This window comes from Stylophora pistillata, chromosome 8 (assembly GCF_964205215.1).
Source record: "Stylophora pistillata chromosome 8, jaStyPist1.2, whole genome shotgun sequence".
NCBI classification, from domain to species: Eukaryota; Metazoa; Cnidaria; class Anthozoa; order Scleractinia; family Pocilloporidae; genus Stylophora; species Stylophora pistillata.
The window spans coordinates 27,468,820-27,486,506 of record NC_142526.1 but is presented as its reverse complement, the minus strand read 5'-3'; the positions used below and the strand labels follow the sequence as shown (position 1 = coordinate 27,486,506).

At 38.7% G+C, this 17,687-nt stretch overlaps 2 protein-coding genes across 2 annotated transcripts in view; both read right to left on the bottom strand.

The window, feature by feature from the left end:
- LOC111322655 (transient receptor potential cation channel subfamily A member 1 homolog) overlaps positions 1-7,337 on the bottom strand; it is a 56,769-nt gene extending 49,432 nt beyond the window's left edge. Inside the window, 2 exon segments of the mRNA XM_088731527.1 lie at positions 5,340-5,513; positions 7,332-7,337. Of these exon segments, the coding sequence (XP_088587653.1) occupies positions 5,340-5,513; positions 7,332-7,337 (180 nt within the window).
- Positions 7,338-12,094: 4,757 nt separating this feature from the next.
- Positions 12,095-17,244, bottom strand: LOC111322649 (uncharacterized). Its single transcript, XM_088731984.1, has 3 exons — positions 16,924-17,244; positions 13,575-13,650; positions 12,095-13,016 (listed from the first exon to the last, which is right to left on the bottom strand). The coding sequence occupies exons 1-3, from the start codon at positions 17,161-17,163 to the stop codon at positions 12,952-12,954; spliced, it is 381 nt and encodes a 126-aa protein (XP_088588110.1). The 5' UTR covers positions 17,164-17,244; the 3' UTR covers positions 12,095-12,951.
- Between the last annotated feature and the right edge of the window lie 443 nt (positions 17,245-17,687).

The window sequence follows — 17,687 nt, the reverse complement described above, 5'->3', positions numbered from 1 at the left end:
CTTGCACTTCAGCAATGCAAGGATTACTGCTTTGTGGACTAGATGTTAAGACATCATTTAGTATTTCCTCTTCAATAAATGCAGGCATGGGACCATTTTGTAGCAGGGTTAAAGCCAACATGATTCCAACATTAAAATAATCTTTAGCAAGATATCGTCATAGTCCTCGGTCAAAATACTTTTCCTTGATTTCTCTGCACACTATTCTTAACCATTCTCTCCTTGGTCCTCCAAGATCTACGACATCTTCACCAGTAAATCCCACCTTGAATGTAAACCTGTAATTCTCTATAAACTCTAGTTCACTGAAAGTTGAAATAAGAGCTGTGTCCCTGTTTACATTAATAAAGTTGGTCTCTCCATCAGTAGGTTCTTCTACAGAAACTATATCCAGCTTTCTACCTTGAATGATATGTTCTTGTAAAAACCTTAATACCTCTACTGGTTCCAACAGATCTTGATTCTTGGCTGAGTCGATGATTGAGTCTATGTTAAAAGGACATTCAACTGGATTTGCCTGATAAGTATGCACTGGAACAGCATCTTGCTCTTTTGAAGCATTACTGATTTCTGGTTTTTCATCAGTAAGATCCACCTCTGCAATGCTTGCATTAGCAGTAGATGTTGTTATGTTAGCAGCTGGTGATGCACTTGCTGTTATAGCGCTTGTAGATGTTGCAGAGGGGTTCAAAGATTGAGTGCTATTGAGACTTGTAATACTTCTAGTGGTTGGAGATTCAAATGAGGATAATGAAAGAAAGTCATCATCGTTGTCGCTTGGCAAATCAGCTAGCAAGCGAATGTATATACCTCCAGATGGAGCAATGGACTTCAATAGTAGTTTTGAGTCTATTCTCTTTCCAAGTGGAATGTTTGGCTTTACTAAAGTACCTGAACAGTTTTTCATTATTTCAAAAGAAAATCCGTCCATGCTTGAGCCTTTTAAAAGATAAGATAACTTTTTTTCCAGTTGAACAGCCGTCCACTCACGAGAGAGTTCAAATCCACAAATAATCCTTCCAGACTTTTCAAGCTCAACTTTTTCCGATTTGCTCGGAATTCTATCTTTTCCATACTCTATAACAATAACATCTTTAGTTACAGTAGATGAGCCGTGTGGTCGCCCAGGATTGCGATTGGAATATGGTGTAGATCGACTGCGAAAAGCACGTGCTCTGTTTGTGCCTGTGTTGATCGAGCTTGCTGCTGTCCGTCCTGAAGTTGTTGGAAATCTTCTTTGCAGCTCTGACAAAGCGTTAGACGTTGTAGCCCGTCCTTGGACGATATTTGCAATTTTTGTTATGTTTTCAATTGCAGATTCTGCGATTTTTTTTATCTCTTCGTCCTTCTTGTCCTTCCGACCCTCTTCCGCCATTTTGAAAAGGTGGTATGCAATGGCTGATGGGACTTTTAATCCTGCGCACTGCATTGTGGGATTTGCCTTAATTAATTGTCAAAGAGAAATAAATAATTGACACACTCGTAAAAATAAATACAACAATTAGATAAAAATAATTATAATGAACACTACATATAATTAAATTTTCCACCACGAAAAATTATCTTTTCAAGTACATATAATTATTTAAAATACGAAAATAATTATTAACCTCATTTTGACCAGTTTGGGCCCCCATATCTGAAGCTTTCATAGTCATTGCCGATGTTGATCCTGTTTTATTCGCCTTGAGATCCTTATAAACTTTGTTGGAAGTAAAAAGAATTGTTTTTTAACAAATATCTTCCCTAGAAAGCCAAGTTTTCTTTAAAAAGTTCGACCGATTGACGTGATGAGTCTTTACGGTGTTGTTGTCACACAATGCCTCGTTCGCGTCTGAAGCTGTTACACTCCCTTTCTTTATTCGCCTTCAATAGTTCACTACATCACATAATACATACTACATGTTATAGTTCACCACTAAATTTTCTCCGATTCTTATTGGTTTAAATCGATCATGTGACGCGATAGTGTTCATCCGTGGAGAGACGCTATCAGCCCTTATAGTTCACCACTAAATTTTCTCCGGTTCTTATTGGTTTAAATCGATCACGTGACGCGATAGTGTTCATAAGTGGAGAGACACTATCAGCCCATAGTGCCCGCCCGCGGTAAATACCCGGATGGATAGTGCCCGTCCGTGGAAAATACCTGGATTGATAGTACTCATCATACTGATAGAAACTCAAATACATCTAATACAAATAATTTTTTTAAACATAGAGTTTTCACGATTTTTTTAAAAGATTGTAAGAATTTATGTTTCTAATCTCACTCAGTAGACTTTTCCATACAATAGCTCCCCTATATCTCATAGAAAATTTACCATAATTTGTTCTATTAAATTTAATATGTATCTGTGACACTATTCGTGTATTGTAAGAATGTAAGTTATCATTGGTAATAAAAAAGTTATTAAAAAATACCGGAAGCTTGTCGTGGTAATATGAATACATGAAAACTGCTGTCAGGTATGTGTTTAGTTCATAGATTTTTAGTATTTCTAAGGACTCAAACAAAGGTCTTGTATCTTCATTATAATTTGAGAAGGTTATGATCCTTACAATTTTCTTCTGTATCTTGAAGATAGAGAGAAGTCAAGTCGGATAAGTACTCCCCCAAATGATGTTACAATAATTCAAGTAGGGGTAAATCATAGTATGATATAAAGTTAGCAATGTTTTAGGGGATAAGTGATGTCTTGCCTTGGCCATTATGCCTGTCATCTTTGAGATGTTATTAGCAATATGGTTAATGTGGTACTTCCAAGAGATTTCTTCATCAATGTATATTCCCAAAAATTTTGTGTACTTCACTTGGTCTATAGTATGTTCATTAAAATAATGATATTTGCTTTGTGTTTTAGCTTTTTCCTATTACTTTTAAATATTATGAAATTTGTTTTATTAATATTTAAAGACAACTTAATTGCAGTTAGCCAAGCTGTTACTTTTTTGAGTTCTTGATTCATAGTTTTATGTAGGGTCATTACATCATGGTGATTGAAGAACAAATTTGTGTCATCTGCAAATATAAACATAGGCATGCTACGCATGCAGGAGTTATTTTTTTGGATACGTAGGTTGAAATGGGACACTATATAACTGATGCTGGTGTCTGAATAATTGTTGGCAAAAATAAACTGCATTGGTACAACGCTTCCTGCAGTCCCCTCCACAGCCCTAATTTGAACTTGTCACGCAACGCTATCTCTCTCTCCAACATGGCATGACGAGACTAAACAACAACCTGCTCGTAGGTTAAAATTGTGCTTATTGCCGTTCCTTCGTCAGAGACAAAGTCCTAGTTATTATTCTGACCATTAAGGGCCAGAATCAGAAATTCTGTTTGATTTTTCCTGTGCAAGAAAATGCAAAATAGCTTGCAGTTTTTAGTTGGCGTAAAGTAATGTGGTGGCATATCCAGGGAACGAGGTTGAGTTTTGGCATCGAGTGTCGGTCAGATTTGAAGTACTGGCCGCGCATCAACGATAAGCTTGTTACAGTTTATACTCATCTTTCGAGTGAACTTAAATATACTTATTTAAAGTACAAACCTAATACTGTGAATCACTACTATTGTTAACGTACTGATGAAAACAACAACCCTTGGGAACAGTAAAATTTTTGGCCGATTGTTTAATTCGATTAATTAATACAACCATAAATATTGCGAACAAAACAATTGTACTTTTCTGACCGAAAAAAAAAAAATGGAAGTCACTGCCACATACCTTTAATTTCAATCAGTCAAAAAACTTGAGGTCTATAAAATGCCTTCTGTGATATATCGTTCCGAGGCAAAAAAAAATTGAAAGGTTTGTTATTAGATGTAAGCAAGAGAAATCCTTGTAAATAAAGTCCTCGCGTTCAAATGCAAATTTTTATCGAGTGATCCCGCCCTTCCTCCGGCGATTTTAGTAATTCCAAATTGTCATGGATGGCATCAACTTGTTCCGAAGTCTTAGTCTCCATAACTCTCCATGTTAACAAACCATGAAAAGCACTCGACAGCTATTTTGCTAAGACAGCAAAGCCCTCAATTTGAACCAATTCAATTCAATCCGCTGATCCACAAATCCGGCCCAAATAAACTTTGTTGGAAGAAAGAAAATTGCTTCATCAGTCATTGGTGATGTTTACCTTTCTTTGTTCGCCATAAACTTTGTTGGAAGAAAAAAAAATTGCTTTATTACTAAAGATCGTTTACTTTTCTATATGTTTGACTTCTAATAAGTTGTACTGGGTTGAACATCAACTCACCTACGTCTCTACTAGATTTTAAACGTCGGCGAGTTGGCCTTTGCGAGTTGAACCATCGGCGACTTGACCGTAATTCTTTAGAACCACTAAAGTCACTAGATATTTGACCGCTTTGCACTTTGCCCATCGTTTATTTAAATTGCAAATTAACGCAACAGGTTCACGCACCATCAACCACGTTGCCCTGAAATCAAAAGCACGTGGCGGACAACCCCACATCAGTAGCCTACTGCATAAAGATCAACACTTTGCTTCATTGACGCGTTTACGTTCTATACCAACATTTTCGCTAGTCATTTTAGTAATTGAAAAGTCGTTAAATGGACAAATTTTCCTTAGCAAAATCTTTTATTTATGAAAAGTGATAGCGTACATGAAGTCCTAAATTTCCAGGACTTTTTCAAGACCCAATAAAGAAATCAAGAACTTTTCAAGGGCAACCCAATTGAAGGACTTTTCAAGACGACTGCTAAAATTCAATACTTTTAAAGCTTGTACGAACCATAGAAACATAACACTCGACGGCTTGGTACGTTAAAACGTTTCCGTGAATAGTTGTATTATGACAATCACTGTGTTTACCGCTCTTTCTTCGACAGAGAATAATTAATAATAACATGGATCACTTCCTTTTCATTCAGCATGAGATTACGCTTCGACAAAACTTAGGCGGAAAGAGTTGAAATTTTTATTGCTCGTCAAGTTTATCTGAGGTTTCATCCATTGTTTACAAATAACGTTAAATATTTTAAATAATTAATTCTTCGACTATCCCAAAAACAATCAAACAAAATGTACTGATGTGACTTAATGTTGTAGGGAACATTATAGCTCGACAGTGATTAGTGTTACGAATGATGTACGTATTTCTGTTCCGCTCAAGAAAGCTTTAAAATTTATTCCACAAGCAAGCACGCGCTTTAATACGAACAAACTCGGGAACGCGCAATTCAGGAGTTTGGAACACAGCTTTTTTATATGGGTTTAGTGAGCTGAAAGAGAGTAAATGTTTCATTCTACAGACAAACACCCCATTAATTAAGCTGAAAGGGAGTAAAATTTCAAATACATATTTTTACCTGATGAAGGGTAATGTGCGAGAAATCGTCGATATCTTGGAGCTGTATTTCGGTTGCAGGTTGCACCGGCAGTGGGCTCACTTGAGTCATTTCTACCGGAGAGGTTCGATCGTAAACACTGTGTTGTTCGATGGCCGAAATCAAACAAGATACACAACTTGATGGTTTAATCCGCTATCAAGAAAGCGCGCTACAGGAACATTTTGCATGAAATAGAGGCGTTATCATGAGAAGACACAAAGGGCTTGGACTGAAGTATCCCTCCGGGCATATCGTATTTCGAGGACTAGACTGGACTGGACTAGACTGGACTGGACTAGACTGGACTGGACTAGACTGGACTGGACTAGACTGGTAAGACGAGGACTAGTAAAGCGAGGACTAGTAAAACGTGGACTAGTAAAACGAGGACTAGTAAAACGCGGACTAGTAAAACGCGGACTAGTAAAACGCGGACTAGTAAAACGCGGACTAGTAAAACGCGGACTAGTAAAACGCGGACTAGTAAAACGCTGACTAGTAAAACGCGGACTGGTAAAACGCGGACTAGTAAAACGCAGACTAGTAAAACGCGGACTAGTAAAACGGTGACTACTAAAACGCGGACTTAACAACAACAAGAACAACAAAAGCAATTTCATACGAAGGCGATCACAAGACTTAATGGCGAGCCAATTTAGTGAGTGACAATCGCTGTTTGACCTTTAAGCTACAAATGGGTTTGACATGCACCAGATACAAACGAATTTATAAGTTTAGGCTAAGAAAGAATTTTATTCAGCACCAGTTCAAGATCCTAAAATACACTTTCGTCGTAAATTTCACGGCGGAAACGCAGGAATTCGATGAATAAAAGTCGCATTAAATCTCCTTGTGTCTAGGTAGAAAGAGTCTCATTGACTTCAGCTTTTCGGTGGAAGAAAAACCGATTTACACACGCCATTACAGATAGCAAACAAGCAGACTGACAACTCAAAAACACATATTTGCATTCACTTACGATTTGACTTTCCGTGACATTTTAAAACGGAACAGAGGTAAATCTTCGAAGATTAATCGTCGTTGGAAATAAAAAAATACTTTCTGTAAGATCTCTAACTGTTTTTCTTTTCACGAGAAAATCGTCGCATGATCATTGAACTCATGTGTGTTTGTCACACCAGTACTGCTGTTCTTCAAAAGCGTGTGCTTCTTTCCCTTCAATTGACAGGTGTTAGTTCCTGACAGTTACTTCTAAAAAAAATGTTTCAAAATTTGCTCGGAAGCCTTTTAATTACCTTTACAAATAAAAGTGTTTCGGTGAAAGCTTTCTCTTTAATTCACTCGCTATCAAATTGTTAAATTCAAGGGGGATTTTCCCGTAATTAAACTCGTAATTGTAGCCCTAAATCATTCGGGTTGTTTTGGCAATCATTTTTTTATGTGTTAGAAAAAAATAAAAATGTTATTCACTAACATAGTTCGGTCCGTATTGGGGAAAACTGTGCCTGAGGTCTTCCCGTAGTTAAACTGTTTAATTACGGGAAAATCCTCCTTGAACTTAACAATTTGATAGCGAGTGAGTTATAAAGAAAAGAAACGTTATTAAAATTAAAGAGAGCAGGCCAACTGGGAGCAGGCCAACTGGGAGCAGGTCGTTAAGTTGATCAACTTAACGGCCTGCTCCCAGTTGGCTTTACCAATCGGTAGAGCGCTGTACTAGTATCGTAGAGGTCAGCGGTTCGAATCCCGTACAGGCCTCATTTTTTTCAGGTCTGATTTTCGCTATTGCATAAATGGCGCTCTCTACTGCGAGGATCGTGCATCATACGTATTTTTGGTGTTGTTACAAAGGCCTCACCATTATGCCTTGTGACCCAATTTCATGGTGTTCAGCAAGAAAGTGTAACTCTGCATCAAGCGGCCGATAACATCGCAGTTACTTAACCAAACTACATTTCTATATTTGAAAAGATATGCAGTGCTTTAGACCACATGCACTCTAGAGGATACCTTCATAACGACATTAAAGGAAACAATGTTGTACTAGAACGGCCCTCAGCCTCTGGGGAATTCAGCCCAGTTCTTGTTGACTTTGGAAAGAGCCTCAAGATTTCATCTGCTCCGTTGTACCGCAGAGACGGCACCGTTATGAAATGCGAAGGAAAAAGCTATTTAGCCCCTGAGGTTGTTAGTGAACGGCTCTACAGCGTTGCCAGTGACATTTTTTCATTGGGAAGAATTCTTAAGGCGATATCGTCTTTGTTGGGTTTTTGTGAGAGGTTCCGAGAATAGGTTAAATGTCAACCAGAGATAAGCCGTCAGAGAGACCTAGCCTAGATGTTTTCTCTCGTACGATTGCTGTTGTTAAATTTTAGGTGTAGTGTTTTCCAAGTCAGCAGACCCAATTTCAGATAGAGTCGCATCATTGCATAAAATCTCACCTTCTGATCGGTTAACGATGCGAGGTGTTTAGCGAGACTAAGTGATATTGTTTATTTATCTAAGTTTCGCCGACCGGCAGGGACACCGCAACAGCTTGCGCAAATTACTGCGGGCCCAGTAAACCCACCCATTCCACCCCAGGGGAGGACATCCATCACGCAGTAATGTCGTGCGTGGGAAATTAACATCTCCTACCCCTAACCCTACAGGATACGGGACCTCCATTTATTCGTCCCTATCCGAGAAGACTAGAATATCTAACCATTTCTTGATGTTATAGAAAGGTAGCAAATTCTTCTCAATTATTTTAAGACCCTGAGTGTTGGTCCGGTCGGGACTCGAACCCTCGACCTCCCGCATAACAGTCCAGCGCTCTATCCATCGAGTTAACCGGGAGGCGGTGTCGAATTTACGTATCAGGCATAACAACTATAAGTACGGAAGCAGCTCACAAAGGAAGCAGGAAGCAGCTCACGGAAGCACGGAAGCAGCTCACAAAGGTGTCTATCGATGGCGTTAGAGTCGGAGATTATAATATTAGTCTTTCTTCATCAGTCTGTAATCTGGGCACATGGTTTGACCCGCATTTGGATATGGATGTACATATTACCAAAACCTGCAGCAGTGCATTTTATTATCTTTATAATATCAGACATATTAGGAAGTACTTATCCAGAAGTAGCACCGAAACACTAGTTCATGCGTTTATAACAAGTAGACTTGATTATTGTAACAGCCTTCTGTATGGGTTACCGAAATATCAGTTGTCTAAACTGCAGCGTGTTATGAATGCTAGTGCTCGTTTGGTTTATTATGCTCCGAAGTCGTGCCACATCACACCTCTACTTCGCGAATTATATTGGCTGCCTGTTTGTTATCGTATCGAATATAAAATAATTCTTCTTACATTTAAGGTATTGCATGGTATGGCGCCCGATTACTTGCGCCATTTAATATCTCTCTTGCCGCCGTCTAGGTATAATTTAAGGCGCAACGATGACTCCGCAGCTTTATTAACTTTCCCGAAAATAATATCCATGAAGACCCTGGCAGATAGATCGTTTAGTTGTGCCGCCCCTAAACTTTGGAATCTGCTTCCTACCACAATAGGATCTATTTCCAGCTTAGATATTTTTAAAATTAGACCTAAAACTTTTTTATTTAATAGGGCGTTTAATTAGTTACTATAGTTGTTATGATTAAATTGCATTAATGATGAATTATTTTATTTATTTATTTATTTATTTATTATGGAATTTTAGAATTGTTATTTTGAACTTCTATTTTATTTAATATTTATTGTAAGGCGCAGTTGAATATTTTTATAGAAACTGCGCGGTATAAATTTAAATTTAATAATAATTTAATAATAATAAGTAATACTGTTTTCTTCTTTTTCTTGTTTTTATTCAAATATGTGATTCAAGGAAAATCCACTACTTGACTCGTGAATTCCGCGTTAAATTGCACTTAAAAACCGATATCGCTCTCATCGCGTCGCGTATCGCTTTTCGCGTGCAATTAAATGCGGATTTCCCACCTCAAGTAATAAATTTTCCTATAGTTGTTTCACTCAAAGTTTAGTATGAAAATCTCAGCGATTTTAAAATGAAGGACAACTTCTTCCCCATCACGAGAGAAAGTTTATGACCTAGCTTACGTCAATGAGAACCTATTGACAACAGGATAATTGTAAAACATTTTTTATCAATTTTTGTTGTGTGAACTACATCCGATTTTGAGAGGACAAAACGGCTTGCTAATGACTGCTGGAAGGGAGAAAATATCTTTCGTAATTGGGTGTAGCCCTGTGGCACATTCAGTTTCTTGGCAATGGCTTCCAAAAAGCTGAAATGTCGTCTAACAATCTGAGCAATTTTCTCCGTTTATCGACAAAATTAGGCATAGCAGTGCTGGTAAAAATAAAATATTTCCCACCAAAAAGTATCATAGTAATACCTTTGCGTAATTATTTTATTCCACCACGTTATTGAAAGAGGGACATTTTCTGTCTTTTAAAAATTGTTCCTTTAAATAAATATAATAGGTGCAATCGAATCGCGAAAAGCATATCTAACGCCGGCAAGAAAAAGGAAAGTTGATAGACGAAGTGAGACTGCATCTGTTTTACGAAAGTTCAAAAGGATTAATAAAACATTCGGAGCAACTTCAGAAGCAAACTTCGTGCTTAACAGAACTATAAAACTTCCCCCTTCCACCGGTTTGGCTGTACTGAAAAAAATTATCTTATTGTTTTTGATAACTTGAGCTAGTCGGCTCATGACATATTTAATGAGATTAAATGAGATTAACTAAGGGATTATCACACCCGAAAGAGACGGGCCCAGCAGACGTAATACTTCCAGTGCAAAGCACTTGGCGACAGGGTACTCAACACTACACCTACCTTATGGGTTTACAGCCGAATGTCACACAACTCGCCCCCTGGACAATTAGCCCCAGACAACTCGTCCCCGATCTTCAGACAACTAGCCCCCGTGTCGCGTTCCCGATGCCGCAGACACGTGGTGTTGTGCACCGGAGTTCGCTAGTATAACCACAGTGTTGAACTTTAGACAAGTAACAGCATCAAACTCTTTATTCACTTAAGCTGGCAGTCTTTGTACAGCACAGGCGGTAAAAACTATAGAACGGATACATGAAGGTTCGATATAAGGGAAACCGAAAGACTACGAAACTAGAAAAGATAAAAATGAGGAATATTACAAGCGTAACTTACATCGGATCTTGACTCCGGGGTAGAGAACTCCTAAACTCCGTTCGGCTCCGTATTGCTTTCGCTACAGTGACTCCTCGCAAATGAACTACTTGCTAATAGAAGGCGAATTTAGATCGTACACTTTGACGTAGGGGAAATAGAAATGAACAGTGCTTTGTGTAGCTAGCTTCGAGCGGATATTCGCTAGTCACGGAATAGAAATGAAACAAAGCGCGCTAACAAATTTAATAGAAAGTCATTGAAAGTTTCTTAGTGTCTTTGTGCTAAAAACGGAAGAGTTACATAAGTAAAAAGGATTAGAGTTCGTATCCGTAAACGTGACACCCCGATCTTCAGACAACTGGCCCCCATATGAAAACACTTATGCTACATTGGACAAAGATACTTTTACGCTCATAAACTAAGAATTTCTTGAAAGAAGAGAAAAGATTGTTTTCCGTAGTACATTACGAGGCCGAGACTTACATTTGTAGCGATCGATTGTAACGATCGCGTAAACAGCAACTTCAAATGTTATGGCTGGATTACAAAATTGTCACTTTCATGTGTTTACGCGTACGTGATCGTTACAATCGATCGCTTCAAACGGTCTCTTAATATACTTTAAAAAACAAACTTTCTTCTTCTTTCGAGAAATTGTTACTCTATGTGCATAAAAATATAGTTGTCCAACGTAACATAAGTGTTTTCTTATTTGGGGCCAGTTTGTCTGAAGATCCCTCTCAGCGTTTATCAACAGCTTTTTGAACCAGTTTATCTACGGGCTGAGCAATGGAAATTACCGCCGAGGCTATGAGCAGATTCTACTTTCATTGTGCCCTCGGCGCATCAAGGGAGATGAAAACAGATTGACCGAATTAACCAAGCCGGGTACTTCGAGTCAGAGTTGACAGTATACCATTCGAATTGTGCTTGTCGATACTATTCTTGTTTCAAATTTGGCGTGCGTAGTGTGCCTTTCCTTTTGCTATCAATCGTTATAAAAAAAAACAGTTAATATAGCGCTAAAAACTGTTTAAAATTCAAAAGCGCTTAACATTAGATTAAGTATTATCAACTAGTACTGAACGCTTTCCTAAAAAGAAATGTTTTGATTTGTTTCTTAAAAGTAGCTAGGCTGCTACAGGATCTGATTGGTAGCGGTAGCGCTGAGTTCCGTTAAGACAGAAATAGTATGAGCGAAAGCGCGATCACCAAGTGTGGAGCAGTTGACCCGTGGAATGAACACAAAAGAGATTGTGTAGACGAGCAAAGAGCATAGTTCGAGGCAGGTTTTAATGATAAAGGATCTTAACTGCAGGACTGGCTTAGATTATTTAACGACTTGAAAACAAAAAAAAGCAACTTAATTACCGAAACGTCAAAGTGCAAGAGGAAAAGCGATGACAATTTGAAGAGGGGCTGTCAAAAAGAAGAAAAAAAACTAAAAACCTTCATATCCTTCGTCTATGAAAAACAAGTTCATATACTCTTCCTGTCCATTATTGCTTTTTCGATCAACCCTTTATTTGCACGCTAAACGGAGTTGCAAGGAAAGGGGCCTTGCAAAGTTCAAACTGTGCTTCTGTTTGGTTAGTAAGTTACGGCCTCTTCGTGCGTCCATGTAGATAAGGTCTCGGCCAGAGAACACCATTGATTTCTGTCGGTTGCCAGTCGGTCAAGCAACCCCCATAGCCAAGCTCTGTCCTTCATTTCTGATTCTACGGTTTTCCTCCAAGTTACTTTGGAGAAGCCTCTCTTTCGTCGGCCGTTAGGAATCCATCGAAGGGGATCGGAAGGCGACCCTGTGTAGGACTAATGCTTCTATTTAAAGTCGAGTTAACATCATAAGTACAACGACACGTAAAAGTAGGTCAGCGGGCTATTTTCTCTTACAGTATAATGTTAAATAATTGCTACATACATGCAGTCTGCAGGCAGCTACACGTAGACAAAACACACCCACCTCACTTTTGTCAAAAATGTTGTATTTTCTCTACAAACGCAAATGGTGAGGAGAATCCTCTCGAGATTAATTACATACACTTGACCATGATAAGTATTTCGCCGAAGTAAATCATGCTCTCAAAGACTTAACAGCAATGGAGAGCTTTTTTGAGAGGCCTTTGGTGCAGGTAACAAAACTGCAGCACGTATATTCGTTTATGAGCATCGTAGTCATAAATTTCGAACTCCTAGGTATCATGCTTCTGTTTAAAAACTTTGTTGTTTGCGTCACAACATTGTATCATACATTAATCACGAATAAAATCGTGAAAAAGAAACAAGTTAAACACGTTAGGGCTACCCAACATTGAAAGAGGTGGGTACCTACAGGTAATATATTTTTAATCAGCATTTATAATTACATAGTATTTCAGTCCTTCACCCTTACGTGAAGGAGCTATCACTACTAACTGCCATGAAGTTTTCTGCTTGCAGTTGTCGCTCTGCTTTCCCGTAACACTGTCAATCCACTCTTTCAGTGAAGCATTCGCATTCGTATTCAGAGACAAATTGATATTCGTAACGACCTGTGTGAGCGAAAAAAAGTTCAAATTAAACTTATGCTCCACCTTGTGAAGTTTTCTCTTCATTGTTTACTCTGAATGTACAAATAGATGCTTTTCCTTTCTGGCATTTTTATTAAGTTCCCTATGCACCCTATTTCGCTAAACATTCGACAGTATAATCTATTGTTTAGTTTAACGCGCGCATTTTTTACGTTCAATGTTGCGCGTACGCAGTCATGTTTACTGACCAGTTGTTTGATGAAGTTTTTTCTGTCCGTTTGCCACAATGTACCTCAATTACGGAGGCAGTCAAGAAGTAGGTTCGCAGTTAGTTTTCGGGTTTTGTTAAAGTCAATTTTCTGTTTGTTTTGAATAATTGTAAGGCTGAGTGCCAACGTAGTTTTTTTTGTATTTTAGATCGAATTGTGTTGTTGAATTAGATACGATTCTTCCTCCGTTTAGGCGCGTCTTTGGTCTTTGTTCAAGAATACACACCCTTTTAAATTAGAGATGACTTACACGATGAGATTATCGACTCAAAGTTAAGCGATTTAATTATAATGTACAATTTTCAAATACCTTCATATTCCAAAGGATCCTGCGAGAATGTGTAGCTGTCTTGATTTCTTTGTAAATACGAGACCTCTTGTTCGCTCTGAAATAGAAAGAATTTTCGCTGTTAATTCATGCGTCCATTGAGAGTTCACTGGCTGGAGAAAGCTGATCGTATCTTGTTGCCTTTGTTCGTGTATTAGGATGAAAAGCGGAGGGGAGACGGTTCAGTTACAGCCTCTAAATGAATTAGAATCATAGAAATACTTAAATCTGCTCTGGTTTATTGAATGACTGGATCTACCATCATTCCCGCTTTCCCTAACAGTAATAGAGACCTTACGCAAACCAGAAGGCAGCGACGACAACGACAATGCGGCGAAACAAAAGATTTCACGAGTGGAATGATAGCTCGGCTGGCAATAGTATGCTTAAATCTTTGGACATTTTCTTAGTGTCCTCTGCGAAAAAAACAATGTGAAGCCATCCAATCTTTCGTGAACAGAGAACGAGAACTCCGACAGCAAATAATAAACGTTTCTTGTTGGAAGTGGAACGATGGCTTCAAATTTCATAACACTTAACACATTAAAAGAAGAGCTAACCCCCTTAAGAGGGTGAAGACATCAAACTATTAGCAATTACTCAAAACAAATGTAACTCATTTCTTTAACGAGCGTTTCTTCTTAGCTTGGCGCTACAGTCAAGGGCAAGTAGCTCCGCGAAATAGTGTGATCATGTGATCATGTGATCATGTGCTAATTCCGAGTGACATTCGAAGCGATCCGAAGAAATTGTCTCCAACCGTTGACATTCGAAGATATTCCGAAACAAACAAACGCAAGAAACAAGGAATATCAAGTAAAACTTGGCAGACTGCGATGTGGATTAGGCGGTCGTTCATACTCTATTGTAAGCCATTACCTAAAAAGCCTAAAATCGGTCACTAGTGTCCAATATCCAAAACCGACCACCAGTGTCCAAAATCGCAAATCGGCTACTAGAGTCCAAAACCCAGGATCTGCCACCAGTGTCCAAAATCCAAACTCGGCCACTTGCGTCCAAAATCCAAAATCCCAAATCAACCACTAGGATCCAAAATCCGAAATGATTGGCCACTATAGTGTCCAAAATCCAAAATTGGCCACTAGTGTCCGATTTGAAAAAAATCCTCACCAAGAGTTGAACTACTGTGGATGTTCCGAAACGTAAAAAAGCCAAGAGCGAGGAGTATCGAGTAAAACTTGGCACACTTTGTTGCAGGCTAAGAAGTCGTTCGTATTCTATTGCCACACTTACTTACTCACTTAACAGGACAGCATTATGGCTTCGCCTCCATAGAAAGCAGTAGTCGTAATAAGCTGCACTATACACACATTTTGATCGGTTCTTACATGTTATCTATGATAGGACAAACGAATAGCTGACGTTGAGATCACGAACCTGACGAACATTTGCCTCTTTATTGTACAAACAAAAGTTTTCCAATTTTTCTGTTCATCTTTTCAATAAAAGACCACAGAAGACGTGAAAATGTGGTAAGAACATCAAACTCGGCTGTATCTTGTGTGCCACTCCTGACCACTCTTTGCTCTTTGGTTCTCACCACCTTTTGACGTCATCCGTTATCTTTCCCGGTCCTGAACAAATTGAACACATGACTACATAGATTCGACCTGTCGAGAGGTTCATATCTTAGGTCTGGTGCTACCTGATAAAAAGAGGGCTCGAAATATTAGAGCAAAATAGCAAATATTTAATCAATCATTTGTAAACAGAGCCTCTGGGATTCACTATGTTCCATCCCTAATTACAGCATGACAGTTGGTAATTTATATATCTTAATCCGCAGTCTTGTTTGCAGTAACTATAATCCGCTTATCAGATCTCCGGGAGAAGAATTGAAACATCAACGACTGTGGTAAGTACCTGTGTTAACCTCTAACTCTAAGACGTGTTTAACAATTATCTCTCCTCGTAATTTTTGTTACATTATCCCTAAAAGATTTCCGAGAATAGACAGAATTATCATCTGATGGACGCAATTTTGATACAACACCAAGTTCTGTAAACAAATTATTACACAGATATGTATCCGCTAGAGGTAGGAATTCGTTCAATATTCAAGAAATGACCCATCGCTGAAAAGATCATTGGCAGAGTGAGTACGACAATGGTCTGCCTTTCATCTGACGCAGTTACAATTTTCTTTCTTTTTTTTTCAACGTATACTTGCTTTAGTTTCAACGAATGCCAGGATTGTTTTGGCGTGGCGCAGTCAGCTCACGGAACCAACCATGCAAGATAGATCAGCGACGTTCTTCCCTTTAAAAGAGATTTCTTGTAAAGTTTACAATTTGGAACGATCCTGATAAGTTTAAATATGAAATAGTTTACCTCGGAATGCAAACTTGCTTAGGTCTTCATTCGTTACAAACGATTTTTGTATTCCGAAGAAATAGTGTTCTAACGAGAACACTGTATGTGATATATACGTACTGGGGATTTTAGCTCGCGCGAAGAACACTGGCTTACTTAACTATGGTCTTAGCGACATGTCCATTTGCTTAAAATCGAACTTCGTTAATCATGCAAACTCTTCGCGCGACATTTCGAGTGCTTCTGCCTTCAGGTCGTGCAAATGAGGATCCTGGTAAGGGATTTAAGAGTCAGAAAACTTTGATACGAAATTTTTGGCATGTCTTAGTGCCGTGTGGGCGCACAAGTTAGTTCCTCTTTATAACTTATTGCATCAAGATTGCTGGGTGTATTTGACATTATAAAGTACTCTTTTCATAACCGTATAAGCGGTGTTAAAAGAAAAAGCAATCAGTCAATCTTATCTCTTCCTCTTTCAACGCCAGTTAGAAGTAACTGTTCGGATTATCCTGACACATTGCACGCGGCAAAGATGGTACCTTTCCGAACGAGACAGATGAGCGAACCAGCGGTAAACTTTGTTCTTTTGAGTTTCCCGGCGCCCTGCCTGTGAAAGTCTCCCACGTTAGCTTTTCTCTCACGCGCTTAAGAAATCTTGCCGTAACCCTGTAAAGAAGTTTCTTACGCTGTACTTTAAAGAAATTATACAAGGAGCGATGCAAAGTTTCCATCATAAATCCCTCTAAGTGGAATAGAAATTTAAGAGCAAATTAAAACTTGGCCATAGGTTAGAGCTTCCCCGAGAGAATTGCGTATTTCATAAGTTCGAGAAATGATCCAGCCAAGTTCTGAGGCAAAACTCTCTAGCGCACAAATGGGTGTGGTTCAAACGGGAAACTTTCCCTTATCGCGCAGGTGGTCAAATGTTGTTTGGAATCCAACCAACTTTTACAAATGGTTTTGTTATTTGAAAGCTCTACAAGTTAATCAAACTTACCTGAGCATATCTGCAGCTTGAACGTGGATGCTCTGTCGGTTCTTCTTTCAACAGACTCTGCAAGTTTCTGATCTTCTGGTTTAAAACCACTATATACTCTGACGCGCTCGTCAAAATTTCAATTTTTGTCCTCAGGTCGCTGTTGTTCGGAAGAAGTTCCTTCAAAACCGTAAAGGCATTTCGCAATATTTTCACGCGCCTCTGTTCTCGTTTGTTCTTTCTAGCACGGCTTTGGTCCATGTTGTTGACAAACTGCTCAGTCAAACGTTATCCAACATCTCCCGTTTCGTGCCCTTTGTTGATACACGAGCGCTGTTTACGTTGATTTTTTCTACGCCAATGACAACTTCCAGATTTTTATCGCATTTTATGCTAGTACATGCTTACTAATGACTCGGGATGAAAGTTTACCATGCGTTGAAGTTTGAAACATAATCACTTGAACAAGATAGCCTTTGATATTTTGTAGCTCTGTAGGTATTAAAGCAATAGGAAGTGTTTGATAGGGATGACTCTCAGGGCTCTTAAGAAGAGGAAATAATATGAAAACTCTTTGCTAATCCTTTCTCGAAGGGATCATTGTTAATTGTTCGAAAGTTGTCGTTTTACCATGAATGAAGACAATGTAACTTTCCGTACCCCTCCGTGAACAATCATACAAATCGAATGTTTCCGTATGTGTTGTGCTAAACAATGCCATTACTAATAGTACTGATTTTATTTCAAGTCAGTCTACCTAATGATCCTCCAAGCCCGTACAGCTG